The 20936-nt window shown below is 36.1% G+C and overlaps 1 protein-coding gene across 1 annotated transcript in view; it reads right to left on the reverse strand.

Moving 5' to 3' along the window:
- Positions 1-20936, reverse strand: part of TMEM144 (transmembrane protein 144) — a 60358-nt gene that overhangs the window by 17350 nt on the left and 22072 nt on the right. Inside the window, exon 5 of the mRNA XM_036764691.1 lies at positions 8315-8396. Within this exon, the coding sequence (XP_036620586.1) occupies positions 8315-8396 (82 nt within the window). The remainder of the gene's footprint in view (positions 1-8314; positions 8397-20936) is intronic.

The raw sequence follows: 20936 nt of genomic DNA on the forward strand, positions 1-20936 counted from the left end.
CAATTGAATCCAATCCCTCATTTGATATCAAAGCAACTAAAACTCAGGGTGGTTAAATGACTTAGTTGCTATCAGAGAGTATTTCTTGGTATCCCTCATTGCCCAACTCAGCTTCTGACCCTCTCCAGACTTCTCCAACATCATCTCCAACCTTTTAAGCTCCCATCTAAGGGCTATTTTCCCTCATCAGAATGTAAGCTCCTTGAAAGCAGGGAATATCTTTTTATTTTTTATAATCGTATTTATATTCCTAGCTAGGCACAATATCTGATACAAAGTAGGCATTTAATAAATGCTTGTTGATGCATGATGATATCATGAATTATTCCTGATCTGTGGTCTTATTTCATTTTTTCTCATTGGTCACATTGTATCTGTGGTGTGCTGTTGGTTTGAGAATGATTAACAGGCTTGGCAAATTCTTTGTCTAAGAGTCTTTGGTATAACTCATTTTTAATTGAGCTGTCAGCATCCATTAAACTTTTCTTTGTTCAATTTTGTTCAATTCTAATAAGAGCTATTTTTAGAAAACTGGGATCAAGAGGAAATTATAACTACTCATGGAGGGACACATGAGTTCAGCATAGTTATTATATAAGTTATTACATAAGTTAATTAAATAAAAACAGATAAATCAGGGATAACTCTTATCAGATTCATTTGTTAGGATTAAGTTTATATTTCTGCTGTTAACTCCAATTATCCATCTCAAAGTCTTTTTAGTTTTACTGGTTTGCTAAATGGTAAGAAACTTTAATTTGAAAATCACTGCATAAGACATTCTCCCTGGATGAATGGGTACAAAAGCTCACCAAAGAAAATAATTCTTTAAAAATTAGATTTTGGTAAGTAGAAGCTAATGACTTCATGAAACATCAACAAATAATAAAACAAAGTCAAAAATGAAAAAAAAAGAAGAAATGTGAAATATCTCATTGGATAAACAACTGACCTGGAAAATAGATCCAGGATAATTTAAAAATTATTGGACCACCTGAGAGCCATGATCAAAAGAAGAGCCTACTTGTTTTCAAGAAATTATCAAGGAAAACTGCCCAATTTCCTAGACCCAGAGGGTAAAATAGAAATGGAAAGAATCCACTGATCACCTCCTGAAAGAGATCCCAAAATGAAAACTCCCAGGAATATTATAGCCAAATTCCAGTGAAATCATGTAAAGGAGAAAGTATTGCAAACAGCAAGAAAGAAACAATTCAAATATTATGGAGTCTTAGGACCACACAAAATGGAGCTAGGATTACAACCAAGAATAACCTATTCAGCAAAACAGGGTATAATCCTTTAAGGGAAAAATGCATATTAAATGAAATAGAGAACATTCAAGCATTCCTGATGAAAAGACCAGAGCTGAATAGAAAATTTGACTTTCCAAAGTAAGACTTAAGAGAAACATAAAAAGGTAAACAAGAGAAATTATGAGACTCAAAAAAATTAAACTGTTTATATTTCCATAAAGGAAGGTGATATTTGCAACTTCTAAGAACTTTATCATTATTAGGGTAGTTAGAAGAAGTATATATAGGCAGAGGGCACAGGCATAATTTGCCTATGACGGCATGATCCACCCAAAAAATTAAGGGGTGGGAAAGAGAGATGTACTGAAATATCCCTTTGGAATGATTCTGTAATAGCAATGCTTCTAGCAGCTGCTGTGGTGGTGTAAGGTCAATAATACCAGCACATAGGAGGACTGCTAGCACAGGTTCTTTGTTATGCTTTTCTAAGGAAAGCAACTTTAAGGGGTTTATAATCTCACTTTAATTAAACATACATATATGATCATTCACTTAGTTTAGGGGAAAAAGTAAGCACTCTGAACTTCAGAGAAAACAAAAATTACAAGCAGAAATTACATAAACAGACCAAATAACACAAATCAACAGACAGGGCTTCTAACAGTCTGTCCATAGCAATACATACATAGTTATCAGAGAGAGAAACAGCAACATCTGGGTTTTCAAAGCCAGGGGGCTCTTTAACAGATACCCAGAGTCTCATCTGGCCAAATCACATGATCATTCTTCCAATGAGTGAGCCCCCAAAGCAAAAAGCTAACCTCAGAGTATATACATACTTCTTCAGGATCAGAGGGTGTCACAACCATGTGACTCAAACTCATGGGACTTGGGCTTTCTTGTGACTTAAAAAGGTCATCAATGACCTTTGATTCAATCAAAGGTAAAGCTAAATCAAAGGCATTCGCTTGCCTTAGTGCTGAGATGCACTCGAAAAGAACAAACAGCAAAAAGTCTCCCTTTGCTTGCACTTACAGGATTCAGGGGTTGTTTGGTGGTCATAAAATTGAAAGTAAGAAAACCATTGAACTAATTAACAAAACTAGAAGTTGGTTTTCTTTTAAAAATAAAATAAAGCATTGATTTAAAAAAGAATCAAATTATCAGTATCAAAAATGAAAAGGGTGAATGAGCCAGCAAAGAAGATGAAATTAAAGCAATAATTAAGAGATATTTTGCCCAATTATTTGCCAATAAATCTGACAATCTCAGTTAAATGGATGAATATTTACAAAAATAAATTGTCCAGATTAACAGATGAATTAGAATACTTAATAACCCTATCTTAGAAAAAGAAATTGAAAAAGCCACCAATGAGTTCCCTAAAATTCACAATGAATTTAAAGAACAATTAATTTTTATATTATATAAAATATTTGGAAAAATAGGCAAAGAAGGAATTTTACCAAATTCCTTTTATGACACAAATATAGTTTTGATGCCTTAACCAGGAAAATCCGAAACAGAGAAAGAAAACTACAGACTAATTTCCCTAATGAATATTAATACAATACCATAATTTTAAATCAAACACCAGCAAGGAGATTATAGCAATATATCACAAAGATCATACATTATTACCAGGTGGGATTTTTACCAGGAATGCAATGCTGATTGAATATTAGGGAAAAAATCAGCACAATTGACCATATCAGTAATAAAAACAACAAAAATCACATGTTTGTCTCAACAGATACAGAAGCTTTTGACAAAACACAACACTCATTACCATTAAAAACACTAAAAAAAAAGAATAAATGGAGCTTTACTTAAATGATAAGAAGTATCTATCTAAAATGAAGAGTAATGTAACAGGGATAAGCTAGAAGCCTTCCCAATAAGATCAAGGGTGAAGCAAGGATGCCTATTAGCACCTTTATTATTTCAATATTTTACAAGAAATGCTAGCTATAGCAATAAGAGAAGAAAAAGACATTGACAGAATTAGAATAGGGAATGAGAAAATAAAACTATCATTCTTTTCAACTGATATGATGGTACACTCGGAGAATCCTAGAGAATCAACTGAAAAACTACTTGAAACAACAGCTTCAGCAAAGTTGTAGGACATAAAATAAAGCCACATAAATCATTGATATTTCTATATATTACCAACAAAGTCCAGCAAGAAGAAACATAGAAAGAAATTCCATTTAAAATAATTGCAAACAGTATAAAATATTTGGGAGACTACCTGCCAAGACAAACCCATGAATTATATAACCATAGTCATAGAACATTTCACACAAATAAAGACAGATCTGAATAATTGGAGAAATATTAAATTCACATGGGTTAGCTGAGCCAATATAATAAAATGACAATTCTACATAAATTAATTTACTTATTCAGAAGCATATCCATCAAAATGTTTTATGGAGGTAGAAAAAACAAAAACAAAGTTCATCTGGAAGAACAAAAGATCAAAAATGTCAAAGGAATCAGTTGAAAAAAAATCTGAAGGAAGCTGGCCTAGCACTACCAGATCTCAAAGTATATTTCAAATCAGTGGTCATCACAACAATCTGATGCTGGCTAAGAAATAGAGCACTGGATCAGTGGAACACATTAGGTACATAATACACACTAGCAAATGACTATAGTAATTATTTGTTCAGTCATTTTCACTTGTGTCCAACTCTTCATCTGGGGTTTTCTTTGCAAAGATTCTGAAGTGGTTTGCCATTTCTTTCTCTAGCTTCACCACTTCTTTCCTTTCTCTTTATTACAGGAAATTTCAGATTCACCTACTTTCTGAGACCTTTAGACCTTAGTTTTCAATGCTAAGAGCTTCCTGTATATAAAGGTCTTTGGAAATATTAAGTACCATATAAAATTTAGCTTCACTATTATGATCACCATCATTATATGTGTGAGGAGATCAAAAAAGAGTCTACTCTCATGAGACTTCTAGGAGACAAGATGGTGGAGTAAGCAGTAAATTGCTGTAATTCTCCCATATTCACCTCCAAACAACCATAAACCAGTGCCTCAAAACAAATCCTAGAACAGAAGAAACAATCTTTTAGCCCAAGAAATTTGGACGATCTGCAAGAAAGGTCAGTCTTACTCAGATAAAAGAGAAGTGCATTCCAGGACATGAAGCATCCCAGAAAACCAGCAGCAATCCTCACCTCAGGGAATCAGCAGAAGATCCTGAGTCCCAAATGTCAGCACCCTCTAAGTGCCTTGCCATAGCAAGGAGAACTGGAAGACTCGAACTCCAATGGCCAGACCTCCATGTGCTTCAGGGTAGCCCCAGGGAAACACAGAAACACCCCACTGGGCTTCAGCACATAGGAGACACCACCACTAGGACCCCAGCTCAGCATTAGGTAAGCTGCCAGAACCCTATTCCCTCAAGCAGCACCAGCCAACTGCACTCTGTAACACTTCAGCATAGCACCAGACATGAGGGTCCCCTGAGGGCCTCACCATCAGTGCAACACCAAGTAAATAGCCAGGGCTGCAGCCACTGGCACAAGAAGCATGAAACAGTGCCCCTTAAATCCCAGGAGCTGAGCTCAAATTTAAAAGAAAGGAAAAAAGGCCAAAATAAAAAGATGAGCAAAACCCACCAATAACAAAAGAATCAGAACACTGAAAGTTATTATGGTGACAGTGAAGACCAAAATGCAAACTCAGGATAAGACAAAAATGTTAAAACACCTATGGGTAAGCCCCAAAGAAAAATGGGAAGAGATCTCAAGCCCAGAAAGAACTCATGGAAAAACTCAAAAAGGAGCTTTAAAAATCATATAAGAGAGGTAAAAGAAAAATGGGAAAAGAAATGAGAGTGATGCAAGAGAATTATGAAAAAAAGAGCCAACAGCTTGGAAAACTGCTTAAAAAGTAGAATTGGTCAAATGGAAAAGGAGGTACAAAAATCCATTGAAGAAAAGAACTCCTTAAAGAGCACGCTTAGCCAAATGGAAAAGAAACTACAAAAGCTAATTAAGGAAAACATTAAGAAATTGAAACATTGAGAAAAACCCTTAAAAGTGAGAATTGGACAAGTGGAAGCTAATGACTCTATGAGACATCAAGAATCAAAAAAATTCAAAAGAATGAAAAAAATAGAAGAAAATATAAATTTTTTCATGGGAAAAACAACTGGCCTGGAAATAGATCCAGGGGAGACAATATTGGAATCATTGGACTACCTGAAAAGCATAATCAAGAGAAGGACCTGGACAGCATCTTTCAAGAAATTATCAGGAAAACTGCCCTGATGTCCTGGAACCAGAGGGCAAAGTAAACCTTGACAGAATCCACTGATTACCTCAGGAAAGAGAACTCAAAATAAAAACTCCAAAGAACCAAATTTTAGAACCATCAGGTCAAGGAAAAAATAAAACAATCAGTCAGGAAGAAACAATTCAAATATTGGGGAGTCACAGTCAGGATTACAAAGGACTTGGCTGCTACAATGTTAAAGGATCAGAGGTCATGGAAGATAATATTCTGGAAGGCAACGGACCTAGGACTACAACCAAGAATCACTTACCTGGCAAAACTAAGCATAATACATCAAGGGAAAAATGGTTATTCAATGAAGTAGAAGGATTTCAAGCTTTCATAGGGGGACTATAATTAAACCAAAAATTTGACCTTTAGTATCAAGATCCAAGAGGCTAAACAGGTAAAAAGGGAAAAGAAAACATAAGGGATTCAATAGAACTAAACTGTTTACATCCCTATATTGGAAGATGATACTTGTAATGCTTTAAAATTCTATCACTAATAATACAGCTACAAGGTGTATACATAGACAAAGGCCATGGGTACAAGGCGAATTTGAGGGAATGACATAAAAAATTAAGGGATGAGAAACAGGAGTACACTGGTTGCAGAAGGAATGGAGAGGTAGAATGGGGTAAATTATTTCACATGAAGAGGAGTGGAAGACATTCCAGTAGAGGGAAAATGGGAGGATGGGTGACAAGCATCACTTGACCCTTATTCTCACCAGTAATGGCTCAAAGAGGTAATCATATGAACAATCAGTTGAATATAGACATCTATCCTACCTGACAGGGAAGGAGGAGGAGAGGAGATCAAGTAAATGGAACAGCATGTGAACTGACAGAAGGGAAGGCAGATCAGGGGAGGTGGTAGACAGAAGCAAAACACTGGTGAGGAGGGAAAAAGTGAGAGGAGAGAGAGGACAGACAGGAGGAAGAATAGGATAGAGGGAAATACACAGGTAGTAACCATATTTGTAATGTGAAAGCTGATTGCCGAATGGATCAAAAACCAGAATCCTACAATATGATGTTTACAAGGAACACACTTGAAGCAGAAAGACACACAGAGTAAAGGCAAGAGGCTGGAGCAGAATTTATTATGCCTCAGCTGAAGTAAAAAACAAGCAAACAGGGGTAGGAATCCTGCTCTTAATCCTGTCATAAAGGGTGACACTACAAGCAAATTAGAAGAGCAAGGAATAGTCTACCTGTCAGATCTATGGGGAGGGGAAGAATTCATGACCAAACAAGAGATAGCCTTACAAAATGCATAATAGATAATTTTGATTATATTGAATTAAAAAGCTTTTGTACAAACAAAACCAATGCAACCAAGATTAGAAGGAAAGCAGAAAGCTGGGAAACAATCTTTACAGCAAGTGTCTCTGATAAAGGCTTCATTTCCCAAATATGTAGGGAACTGAGTCAAATTTACAAGAATACAAGCCATTCCCCAGTTGAGAAATGGTCAAAGGATAGGAACAGGCAGTTTTCAGATGAAGAAATCAAAGCTTTCTATAGTCATATGAAGACATGCTCTAAATCATTTTTGATTAGAGAAGTGCAAATTAAAACAATTTTGAGGTGCCACCTCATACCTATCAGATTGCCTAATATGACAAAAAAGGGGAAATGATAAATGTTGGAGAAGATGTGGAAAATTGGGACACTGACGCACTATTGGTGGAGTTGTGAACTAATCCAACCATTCTGGAGAGCATTTTGGATCTATGCTCAAAGAGCAACCAAACTGTGCACAAACTTTGACCCAGGAATACCACTATTAGGTCTACATCCTAAAGAGATCATAAAAAAGAAAAGGACCTACATGTGAAAAAATACTTGTAGCAGCCTTATTTTTGGTGGCAAAATATTGGAAACTGAGGAGATCCCCATCAATTGGGGAATAGCTAAACAAGCTGTAGTATATGAATGTAATAGAATACTATTATGCAATAAGGAATGATGAACAGGCAGATTTCAGAAAATCCTAGAAAGACTTGTATGAACTGATGAAAAGCGAAATGGGCAGAACCAGAAAAACACTGTACATAGTATCAGCAACTTTGTGTGATGATCAACAAATCACAAATGACTCAGCTCTTCTCAACAACAATGATCCAAGACAAGTACAAAGGAATCACAAAGGAAATTGCTATCCATATCTAGATAAAAAACTGATGGACTCAGAATGCAGACCGAAGCATATTTTTTCACTTACTTTATTCTTTCTCATTTTTTCTTTTGATCTGTTCCTTCTTTCACAACTGTGACTAATATGGAAATATTTTTACATGATAGCACATGTATAAATCATATTAAATTGCCTACCATTTTCAGGGGAGGGAAGGGAAGGAGAGAAAAATTTGGACCTCAAAAACCTGTAAAAATGAATGCTAAACATTTTCCTGACATGTTACTGGGAAAAATACTATTAAACTAAAAAAAGGAGTCTATTCTCAGTTAATATCTTTAGGGGATAACACTTTTCAGAAAAACATAAGTCTTATTGCTCATGGTAGAGCAGCTTTAAATACCTCAAATTAATCAATTTTGCTTATAACTGTATGATTTTTCTGTGCTGGCCTTTAGCCATCACAAATATAAGCTAAATATTTTCTATAGCCCTGAAATTTACTCCACCACCCCATATACAACATATCTGTAAAATTTCAGTCTGTAGGTTTCCTTTGGGCTAAATGTGGCTTTATAAATGAAGTATTCTCTGGCAGTAACGTATGCCAAACTCACGCGTTCAGTTAGTAATGGTGTGGTGTCCAAGGAACTTGTTGAACTTGGTATTTCACTTTTTATGAACAAAAATATGACAGCACTGTAAGGAAAACAAACATTTAAATAGTATTTATTATTCTCACATAGTCACAGTCATCAAATTCAGGGGGAAAACACAATTAACTCCCTGGTATTTCAAATAGTACTTTTTTGCTGATAAATATCAAATACACTCCTAGTCCCATATTTTCTTTTGAGTTCTAGTCTACTGTGATGCTTCCTGGTCACCACAAACTCAACGTGAACTGAACTGTACCCATCATCTTTTCCTTAAAACGAGCTCTCCTTCCCAACTTTACTGTCAATAGTTTTATTATTCTCACTGTCACATATGCTCTAGCCTTTGACTTATCTGTGATATCTAGTCAGCATATCTAGTCAATTCTATTGACGTGTCTTTCATAGCTGTTCCTCTTTCTCTAGTCTCCTTTGTACATGGTAGATTTGTGTTTCATTACCTCGTGGTGGATCATTTTAACAGTCATGGAAAGATGCTCCCTACTAATTTTTTGTTCAATTGGAAATATTAAGAAACAATATTTCTCCAGCCTAAAATCCTTTCTAGGCTTTTTGCATAAGGATGTATATAAAAAGTTGAGGATGAAGGCTTAAGACTCAGGAAGATGGATTCATGGCTATAACAAATTTAGAATAAAAAAACATAGGTTGTCTGGTTGAGATCGTTGTCTTTCTCATTCCCTGAAGTGATTGGCTTCAAAAGAAGGGTCCTCTTTCCCATTCAGACAAGATTAGGTATGGATCACTGGGATGTTCCCTTTGATTACTTTAGGAGAAATAGTTATTTTGTCAATCATTCTAGAATACTGACTCCTCAAACAGTTTTGGAACATGTTTTAACTGTATCTTTAAGATTCTTATAAATGGTACCCCAAATTGTCTTGGTGTGGAGAGATATATGAGGACACACATTGGGTCAAGGGGAAACTTTGCTATTTTTTCTCTCTAAGCTAGTAAATCAATGAACATTTAGTAATTGTCTGCCTCTTCTATTCCAGGCACTACACTAAACCCTGGAGTTGCAAAGAAAAAAAAAAACAGAGTTTGTGCTCACAAGAAGCTCAAACCCTTTTATGGGAGAAAACATGCAAACAACTATGTACATGCAATATGGATATGGGAAGAAATGGACATAATTAATGGAGGGAACGGCTAGTGTTGAGGGGATTCTGGAAAAGCATCTTGTAAAAGGTGAGATTTTAGCTGGAATTTGAAGGAAGCCAGGGATACAGATGGAGAGAATTTTTGGCATAGGGGACAACACACAATGACAATGTATAGTCAGGGGATTATTTTAATTTTTTTTTCAGGGTCCAGCTAGATGGTACAATAGAAAGCAATCCAGTCTTAGATTATTGCTAACTGTGTGAGCCTGGGTAAGTCACTTCTGTTTCTTTATCTACACGGGGAGGCTAATGATAGCACCTCTCAAAGTTGTTGTGAGGACAAAGTGATATCTATTTAAAGCTTTTTGCAGACCTTGAAGCACTATATAAATGCTAGTTATTTGTTTTCTAGGAACATCAAGGAAGACATTGTCACTGGACTGTACAGTATGTAGAGGGGAATAAGGTATAAAAAGACTGGAAATGTCAGAAGATGTCAGGTTAGGAAGAGAGGATTTCACACTGGATCCTGCAGGTAATAGGGAGTCCATTGACATGCCTAGACTCGTACTTTAACAAAGTTAACTTGACAGTTGAGTTGATCCAAGCTAGAAATGCTTGGATTTAGTGAAATGCTAAATTCATAAAAGTTGTTTCTGGCAGGCTTGTGCCTAAGATGAAAAGGACAGAATAAATATTTTTATTTTGAGAAAGATACCCAGAAGAATTCATGCCCCTCCTCTCCTGACCCGTTTTATATTGTGGATATCTTGCCCTGAAACATTCAATGTCTTCTTATTTCCCACTGACCAAGGCTAATTCCTGAATAATTTACGAGATTTCTATAATCCATCCAGAGCAGTGCTATCATACTTTATTTCCTGTTATTCCCCAATATGCACACTCACGTCTAATCAGGGTGTTTTCCTCACAGCCCCACATCCCCACATGTTTGTTCCTTTCTACCTACAATACCTTTGTTCACATTTCTTTTGTGCCCCTTCCTTCCCTCCCCTGACCTTTTTAGGTTTCCTGAATTCGCTCAGTCCTTATAAGGCTCAGCTTAGTCCTACCTTTTCCCTGAGTCTTGATGGCTACTCAAAGCAGCTACGTGATGGCAACAAACAGTGTTATGCTTGGAGTCAGGCAGAAGCGAGTTTCACTAATGATCTGCGTAACCCTAGGCAAGTCATTCAACCTTTCTTGGTCTAAGTGTCCTCAGCTACCAAACAGGGATAATAATAGCACCCAACTCTCAGTGTCACTGTACGGCTCAAACGTGGTAATATATGTAAAGTACCAACCTTAAAGAGTTCAATAAATGAAAGCTATTACTATTACTTCTGCTTAGTTGGAGTTCCTCTAAATGACTACAATTGCTTCCACAGTCTTTGAAATATAACTCAGTACTTCGACCCAGAAGTGTTAAACTCAAATAGAAACAGTACTATGGGACAAATAGTGACTCACAAAACCACAAATTAACATTATCTATGTCTTACTGTATTCTTCTTTATTTTGTTAAACATTTCCAAATTATATTTTATCTGGGACATATGCCATGAGATTGACACCTCTGCCAGTCAATCTAATGGTAACCCATGATGTATTAGGGTAGCTTATATTTACCTCTAGACTGTAAATCCACTAAGCCTGTACAATGCTTCTAGTATTTAGCATCATACAGAAGCAGCACAGCTTACTGAATATTGTGTTGGACCTACCTTTAGGAAGATACCTTTTAGCTGAGTAACCATGGACAAATCATTTAATCTTTCTGAACCTTACTCCTCTATATTCAACCAACTCCAGTCTTGGAGTTACTATCTGTCCCCCAGAATTGTCTCCTTCCTCATCTCTGTCTCTTGGCTTCTCTGGCTTCCTTCAAGCCTCAGATAAAATTCATTTTCTATGAGAAGACCTTCCTGATACCCCTTAATACCCATTCCCTTCCCTGTGTTGATTATTTCCAAGTTCTCCTGTATATATGTGTCTTGTTCGTATGTAGTTGTTTCATGTTGTCTTCACCATTACAGTGTGAGCTCCTTGACAGCATGTATTATCTTTTGCCTTTCTTTGTATCCTAGGACTTAGCACAGTGCCTGGCGCATAGGAGATAATTAATAAGTCCTTATTAACTCATCTGTAAAATGGTGATACTAATGCTTGTGGTACCTAAATCACAGAGGTTATAAGAATTATATGAAATAACACAGGTTACACTTTGCAAACCCTAAAGTTCTAGACAAATGTCAGTTACTACTGTCTCAGAGTTGGAAGGGCCATCCTGAATATCCTAAGGATATTCAGCCTTTAGGCTCAATCCCTTCCACGGTATTCCTGACAAATGGCCTTCCAGCATCTAAGTGAAGATTGTCAGTGGTTGGGAACCCACTCCTCATAGCTCATTCCCCTTTTGGGTGGCTTCAATTGTACCAAGTTTTTCTTATACTGAATTGAATTTTGTCTCCCTATAACTTTCTTCCATTGTTCTTCTCCAGCCCTTATATCCAAGTACACAGTAAAAGTTAATTTGTGTGTATTTTTATGTTACATTTTTCTGCATTGAATATAAAGTATTTAGAGAACTTGCAATTTTTTTCTAAGAAATATTTCAGAACCTTTTTTTAGCCATAAAATTTCTAGTTATGATCTCTTTGCCTTCTCTTCAAATCATCTTTTAAAATACTATGTTATGGAAATGCTTTTTTATTCTATCAATTAAATATAAAATAAATAAGAAATTTTAAAAATTCTTCCATGGGGCTGGTGGGGGGTGGGTAGAGCCAACATGGTAGAGTAGAGAAAGCACTCAGCAGAGCTCTCTTAATATCCCACTCCAAATAACTGTAAAATAATGCCCCAAATAAAATTCTGAAGTTGAAGAGCCAATGAAAGGTCAGAGTGAGATGTTCTTCCAGCCCAAAACAACTTAGGAGACTGGAAGGAGAGATCTGTGAAATTGGAGTGGAGACTGGCCTAGAGCTCATGTGGATGAAATGCCAGTAGTGGGATAGAAAAGGAAAATGACTAATGTTGAAGGGAATGTAGAAAAATAGGGATACTAATCCACTGTTGGTGGAGTTGTGAGCCAGTCCAACCATTCTGGAGAACAATTTGGAACTATACCCAAGACCTACAAAATTATGCCTCTTTGACCTAGTAATAACACTATTAAGTCTATGTTCCAAAGAGATCAAAGAAAAGAGGGAAAAGACCTATTTGTACTAAATTATTTATAGCAACTATTTTTGTTGTGGCAAAGAATTAGAAATTAAGGGGATGCCTACCAATTGCAGAATGTCTGAGTAAGTTGTTATATGTGAATTATACTATGAGAAATGGTGAACAAGATGGTTTAAAAAAACCCTAGGAACACTCATATGAATGAATGGAAAGTGAGGTGAGTAGAAGCAGGAGAACAGTGTAAGTCACAACAACGATACTGTAAGGATGATCAAACGTAAAAGACCTAGCTACTCCAAAGATGATGATCCAACACAATTCCAAAGGACCCATGATGAAAAATGCTATCCATTTTCAGAGAGAGAGAGAGAGAGAGGAGAGAGAGAGAAAGAGAGAGAGAGAGAGAAACAGTGATTAATTCTAAGTTCAGATTGAAGCATATCTTTGGTACTTTATTTTTCTTGGGTTCATTTTTATGCTTTTTTCTGTAAACATCATCAAAATTGAAATGTTTTGTGTGACTTCACAGGTGTAATTAATATCATATTGCTTCCATTCTCAATGTGTGGGGGAGTGGTGGGAAGAAGAGAATTTGGAACTCAAATTTTTCATAAATAAATGTTGTTTTTTACATGTTAAAAAAGAAATTCCTCTACATCCATTTGCCTGTTTTTCTAAATAAGGTTACCAAAATGGAAGAAAACATATTCTGATGATCAAGGGTTTTGCTGAGAGCTCATTACAGAGTAAGGGCTGTAGTTGACAGTAATAACCATCAGTATTCTGATAACACCCAACTATATATATATTTCCCTTTGAAGTCATAGAACCCTAGGACCTTACCATTGGAAGGGGTCTCAGAGTTCATATAGTTTTCTAAGGCAAAATCAATAGATTTGGCTTAGAGTGAACCTTCTAGGATGGGAATGAGCTTTTGGCAGGTTATACCAGAATATTTTGTATTGCATGCAGAACTTCACTAAAGACAGGTTAGGGGTTTTTGTATTAAATTGCTGACACCATCCTCAACAAAGTTAATACTACTCAGTCTGCAAATTTACTTGTTCTTCTGAAATAGTAAGCTCCAGTTCAGGGGTGACTGGGATCATAAAGGGTTATGAACTAATCAAAAATCAGTCAGTCTGGAGTAGTCTTGCAAAATACATTCTGAAAGGTGGTTTGAGCCAATAATGATTTTTTTCCTCCTCCCAAATGACAAGCAGCAAATTTTAATTCAAGGAATCAGCAAACTTTGGGGGTAATAATCTGTTAAATTGGCATCCAGCTTTTGTCCACCATCTGTGAACTCAGCTGTTTCCAATATGTGGAGTATTAGCAGAGGTGGGGATCTATCAATAACTGAGGCTGAGATGATATTAGCTGAGCCTAGTTCTCAAAGTCAGGATCTTAAAAACAATTGTAACGTAGTCATGTCACTGAATAAAAAGCAAATTCAGAAGTGCAATTTATGTTATGAAAGCCAAAGAATTCTAAGCTTCAGGAATGGGAACTGGAGAGAGTACAGTAGGCACCATTTAGGTGAACAGGGCTAGGCTGGTTCAAATTTCACAGATTAATTGCTGCTTACTCCCTTTCTTTCTTGGTGTAAGCTCTGTGTGAGCTCAAAAGGAAATAAAAAGAAACATGACATGGACCAATCATAAGTTCCCAGGAACACCCCCACAAAACACAATGATAACACAAAGACCCCAAGTTAAACATCTTTGAGGGAATCTCTACTCTCCTCTCCAAGCTCTCCTTAGTTACACTAAACATGCTATTATTAACTAAGAGTATATGGCTTAAAGATGAAAAGAAAAGTATTTCAAAGTAATTGGCATTTTTGTTATTTTATGTATTTAAAAATATCATCCTGAGAAAGGGTCCGTAGACTTCCCCAGGCTGCCGTTATATGAAAAAAGGTTAGGAAGTGTCTGCATTAACTATTCTGCTCACTATCAAGCTCCTTTGTACCACATATGAGCCAGTTTTGTTTGGAACCAAACCACTTGTGGGAACACCAAAAGCTTTTCTATGACTTTCCCTTCAGCTTTTCCCTGTCTCCAGAATGAAATCATGTTGTGAAAGAAGAATCAGAACAAAAGACAAAAAACTACGAGAAGGGGTGAGGGAGGAGAGAGAGAGAGAGAGAGAGAGAGAGAGAGAGAGAGAGAGAGAGAGAGAGAGAGAGAGAAGATGCTTAGATATGCAGACTCCATGAGTTTTTCTCTGGATATGAATAGTATTTTCTATCATGAGTCTTTTGGAATTGTCTTAGACCATTGTATAGCTCAGAAGAGCTACGTCTACCAAAGTTGCTCATTGCACAATGTTGCTGTTACTGTGTACAATGAAGAACCCTCTCTTCTAACAGACTACAGTTAAGCAAAACAAATCCACACACTGTTCTTTATAATTTGTGATTTGTCCTTTATAAGTTCACAACATCATCGAGGGTACCATTCAGGGAATTTTCTTCTCTCTGCTGTGCATCATGGTATCTGCACTCACTTCTGACTCTAAACCCCACAGTGCTCGCATGACGTTGTAGATGATCTCACATTTTAGATGATTTCAAACTCATTCAGATATGATGCTTTGATGCTTGCCTGACTCTTAACCACTCTGGTTGTTCTGTGCTTTGGTTTGGAAAATAGACAAGGATCTTTCCTCTTCCTTTTAGAAATAGCAAGAACTGGAAACTAAGAGGGTGATGGTGGAGGTACATGCCCATCAATTGAGGAATGGCTAAATAAATTATGGTATATAAATATAATGGAATACATGCTGTTAGGAATGATGAAAAGAATGGTTTCAGAAAAATCTGGGAAGACTTATGTTAACTGATGCAGAAGGAAGTAAGCAGAACCAGGAAAATAATTTATATAATAACACCATCATTGTGAAGACAAATAACTGAAAATTTAAGAACGCTGATCAATGTATTTACCAATCTTGTTTCTAGAGCATGAATGATGGTACATGCTACCCACTTTTCAATAAAAGGTTACAGACTCAATGTGTAGGATGAGATAATTTTGGCCAACATGGGCATTTGTTTTACTTAATAATGCATAACAACTATACGTGATTTTTTGGTGGATTTAAGAGGTAGAGAAAATAAATGCATGTTAATTGAAAAAATAAATTAAAAAATTTAAAAGCATTTAAAATTTATCCTAGACTGAAGGCCACATGTGGGCTTCTAGGTCTTTGGGTGAGGTCTTTTAAATGAGTCTAAGTTTTACACAACAAATCTTTTTATTAAGTGGATTGTCCTGTGAAGTTTGGATTCAATCAAAAGGGCTGCACTTGAAGATCTAGAGGGACACATATGGCCTCGAGGCCACAGGTTCCCCACCCCTATGGATCTTGAAGACAAACACGTCAGTCTTTCTTTATCTATTAATTCCTAAATATTGTCTGGTTCCTCTCTTTATAACCATCTACAGTAAAGACTCCTCCCTTGAAATTATTAGGGCAGTGACCAGATAAAGATGGGTCTGGGGTTCTTGAATGATCTGCATAAGGGAAACGTCTTCTTTCCCCTTCTCCTGAAGGGACTTGATGAATAATCAATTCATTTTTGTCACCTACGAACCTGTGACAATCAGCCACCAACCCTGGCAGGAGAAGGCTAAAAATAGACCACCTGGGATGGCTGCTACAGGAAGCAAAAGACTCATGTGACTATGATCCTTTATTTAAGAAAATGAGTTTGGGGAATGGTCATTGCAACATTGTTGAATCTAGAATTGTTAAATTGTGTTAAATTGTTAAATTCTAGAATTTAACTCTGGCATAATAATACAGTAAGTACTCACCTTTATAGACACATCCCTGAGGATCTTGAGTCATACTAAAGAGTGGGCCAAGAAAACTCCACCTAAAGTTGACCCACGTGAGACTTATTGAACGTGAAAAGCAGTATGGCCAGGCAGTCAAACTCCTTCTTAAGTTTCACTGAACTCTATTAATCAGACTCCTGGTATTTCTCTTTGCCCTGGGACTATGACTATAATCAAGCAGACTCCGAGGAGGTCATTAGAGAAGTGATCTCTATTTTTTTTTATTATACATCCCTAACAGTGAAACAGTACAGTGTCTGGCAAATAGTAGATGCTTAGTAAATATTTGTAAATGACATTTTTGAGCATGTACCCCCATGTCTATATATTTACTTACTTATTAACATGTACTACTATAGTAATAAATGTGTATAATAGAAAACACAGAAATCTAAATTTTAAAAAGATAACATGAAGATAAATTTACACTTCATTTTCAAGTAAAATAGGGAGCCACTGGAGCTCACAGAGCAGGGGAATGACACGGTCAGGCTGTTCTTTGGGAAAATCATTTTAAAAACTATATGGAGAATATATTGGAGAAAGGAAGGGATTTGACACAAGAAGACCAATTAGGAGGCCATAGCAGTCCTCCAGAGGTGATGATGAAAAAGTAGGATGATGTGATTGGAATGAAATGTTACAGGTGAAAGAGAAGTACAGCTAGAAACAACAAAGAGTTGGAGATGAGGTCAAGCTTAGAAGGATGGTGAAACCTTTGATATTTATAGGAAGTTCAGAAAAGGGGTGTTTTGTGTAGGGGGGAAGACAATATCACACCCACGATCTGTTACAATCCCTTCATGTCTGACCATCCTATGTCACTTGTTCTATCTCACCCAAAATGTCAGTGGAGGGAGTTGAGACTCTTATTGGACACTGCCCTGGAAGGCAGAGCCTGCTTTCTGAGGGCTGTTTTAGCTGGTGAGGGGCAACTATGGGTATTTTTCATGGATGAGAGGACTTTTACAATGCTACCTCTGTAGGTGTTCTGGTTGTTATCCAGGTAGTGATGATGTTACTTCTTCTCTGAGGGAGACAAAACTGACCTCAAAATGCAGTGGGAAGTGTTGGGAGATATGAGCATTCAGGATTTTATTGGAGAAAAAGAAACATGACTGGCTATTATTGAGAAGGTTGGCTACAACCCATCCTCCTACCCTCTGATCACACAACATTTGGGGTCACCCCATATCCCTCTTAGGATGGTGGAGTCAGGTCTTGGGCAGAGGCCATCAAGGAAAAGACTTTCTATACCTAGATGGTCAAGGAATGAAAAAAAACCAACAATAGTAAGGGGTGGAGGAATACAAAAAAAACAATGAGGAATTTTTGTAGTCAAAATTATCTCTTGCGCTCATGTATGGCCTTTCCCATTTCTGGGTACTGATGTTTGTGGAGTGGCTCAGGCTTGTCACCAAGCATCCCTTGGTCTCATTGCTTGACCAGATCATCTTTTTCACTCATACAATCCCCTGATCATATTCTTTATTCCAATTTTTCTAAGTTCCTTATTTGTGAGTCTTCTCATTTCTGTCATACACTTCTTCACTGATCTCTTTGTGATGCTCATTTTGAATTTTTCGGAGATGGTTATATTTTCAGCCTCACAGGCATACCACATCACTAGAAGACTAGTGTTTTCTTTCTTTCTTTTTAGAAAAATAGGCCATATAGTAGTGCCAGATCTCAAAAAAATAACCATCAAAACAATCTTGTACTGGATAAGAAATATAGTAGTTAAGCAGTGGAGTAGATTAGGTACACAATATACAAAAGTAAATGATCAAAATAACCTACAGTTTGAGAAACCCAAAGATTAAAATATTGGGGCAAGAACTTACTAGTTGATAAAAACTTTTGGGAAAACTGGAAAATAGTCTGGCATGGCAGAAACTAGGTATAGATGAACATCTCATACCATTCACCAAGATAAACTAAAAATGAGTAAATGATTTCACAAAGAGTGATATAAGCAAATTAGTGGAACATGGAAAAACTAGCTCTCAGATGTATGCTTAAGGGAAGAGTTCATAACCAAACAAGAAAGACAGAGGATCACAGGAGATAAGATGGATAATTTTGATTACATTAAATCAAAAAGACTTTGCAAAAAGAAAACCAAATGCAGCCAAAATTAGAAGGGAAGCATAAAACAGGGAAATTTTTTATAGCAAGTTTTTTTTCTGATAAAGGTATCATTTCTCAAATATATAAGGAACTGAGTCAAATTTATAAAAATAGAAGACATTCTCCAATTGATGAATGGTTAAATTATATGAATAGTTTTCAGAAGAAGAAATTTAATTTTTGCAGTTCTTTTAAAAATTGTTTTTTAGATTTTTTATTTTTAGTTTACCACAAGTTTTTAAGTTCCAAATTTTCTTCCCATCCCTCCTCTTCCTCCTCCCCGCTAAGATGGCATGGAATCCAATTTATGTGCTACATATACCATCTCATTAAACTCATTTACAAAACAGTCAAGTTGTAAAGAAGAATTATAACCAATGGAATGAATCATGAGAAAGAAGAAACAAAACCAAAAAAAACAGAAAAAAAAGAGAGAGCAAATAGTTTACTTCAATCTGCATTCAGACTCTGTAATTCTTTCTCTGCAAGTAGATAGCTCTTTCCATCATGAGTCTTTTGGAGCATCTTTGAACCTTGGATTGCTGAGAAGAGCCAAATCTATCAAAGCTAGTCATCACAGAATCAATATGTCTGCAGTTGTGTATGATGTTCTCCTAGTTCTGCTCCCCTCATTCAGCATCAGATCATGTAGGTCTTTCCAGGTTATTATGAAGTCCGTATGTTCCTCATTTTTTATAGCACAATAGCATTCCATTATATTCATATACCACAATTTGTTTAGCCATTCCCCAATTGATGAGCATCCTCTTGCTTTCCAGTTTTGCTACTACAGAACAAAATAAAACACCACCTCCCACCCATATAATGGGCTGAAGTGACAGAAAAGGAAAATGACATGCTGGAGGAGAAGTGGAAAAATAGGTAAATTAATGCATTGTTGGTAGAGTTGTGTACTGGTTTAACCATTCTGGAGAACTACTTGGAACTACCTCAATGGAGTATAAAACTGTGCATACCCTATGACCCAGCAATACTACTCTGTTTTCTAAAGCAATAAAAGGATCCATATGTGCAAAAATATTTATAGCAATTCTTTCTGTAGTGGCAAATAATTGGAAACTGAGGGGATATCTATCCTATCAACTGGGTGATGATTCAACAAATTATGGTATATGGTTGTGATGGAATATTATTATGCTAAAAGAAATGTCAGAAAAACCTAGGCAGACTTATTGAACTGATTCAAAGTTAAATTATCAGAACCAGGAGAACAATTTACACAGTAACAGCAATATTATAATGATATTATTATATAATAATAATATTATAATGATCAATACAATGGTCCATGATGATTCCAAAGGACACATTATGAAAACTGTTCACTTCCAGAGAGAGAAATGATGAACTCTAGATGCATATTGAAACACATTTTCTTTATTTTTTTGCTAATTTTTTTAAAATGGCTAATGTGGATATATTTTGTATGACTTTGTAAGTATAATGGAAATTATATTTCTTGTTTTTTCAATGAGTGAGGGAGAAGCTTGAGGTAGACAATTCAGAACCAAAAATAAAAAAAAAATAAATTGGTCATAGTTTCTGGGAGGAGTTTGCGGTCATATTAAAGGAGTTTTGCAATTTCCTAAAGTAAATCCAGCTACTCCTTGACTGCCAAAATCTGGGCAATAGACCAGATATCCACTTGGTTTTTCTCATGTAAATGGTCAGACCAAACTTTTTCAATGTTTTTGGGCTTGATGCCATTATCATGAAGTCATTGGTAAATAATGAACATTTAGAGAACATCACCATCCAAGAATCCCTCTTTAACTTGAACTTTGTATTAATGTCCTCCATGATGGTGGTGAACACCTCTGATAAGCATACATGCCCTAGTTTTATGCTTCTCTTAATATTGATGATCAGAAGGTCATTAAAGTTGTATCTTTTGTTATATCTTTCAAAGAACCCTATATAAATTTGATATGGAGATAGAAGACACTATCTTAGAAGAGAGCCTTTAAGATGGAATTTTGCTCTACTAATTCAAGAGCTTTCTCATATTCAACAACAACAAAAAAGATCTGTTGGTCTTGTATTCCCTACATCTTTCAACCATTTGATTGGTAATAAAGATATGGTCTACTATAGTATCATTTGCAAAGAGCATGCATGCTGTTCTGTAATATCATTTACAGAGAACCTACTAATAACCTCATAAAGAATGCCCTCATTAATGTGAAATTATAAAAAACAATTTTGGCCCTGTAAATGTAATATAAGGAATACCCCCTCCCTCACTACTTTATAGAAATCCATAGCTGTGGA

The sequence above is a fragment of the Trichosurus vulpecula genome, chromosome 6 (genome assembly GCF_011100635.1).
Source record: "Trichosurus vulpecula isolate mTriVul1 chromosome 6, mTriVul1.pri, whole genome shotgun sequence".
In the NCBI taxonomy this organism is placed as follows: domain Eukaryota; kingdom Metazoa; phylum Chordata; class Mammalia; order Diprotodontia; family Phalangeridae; genus Trichosurus; species Trichosurus vulpecula.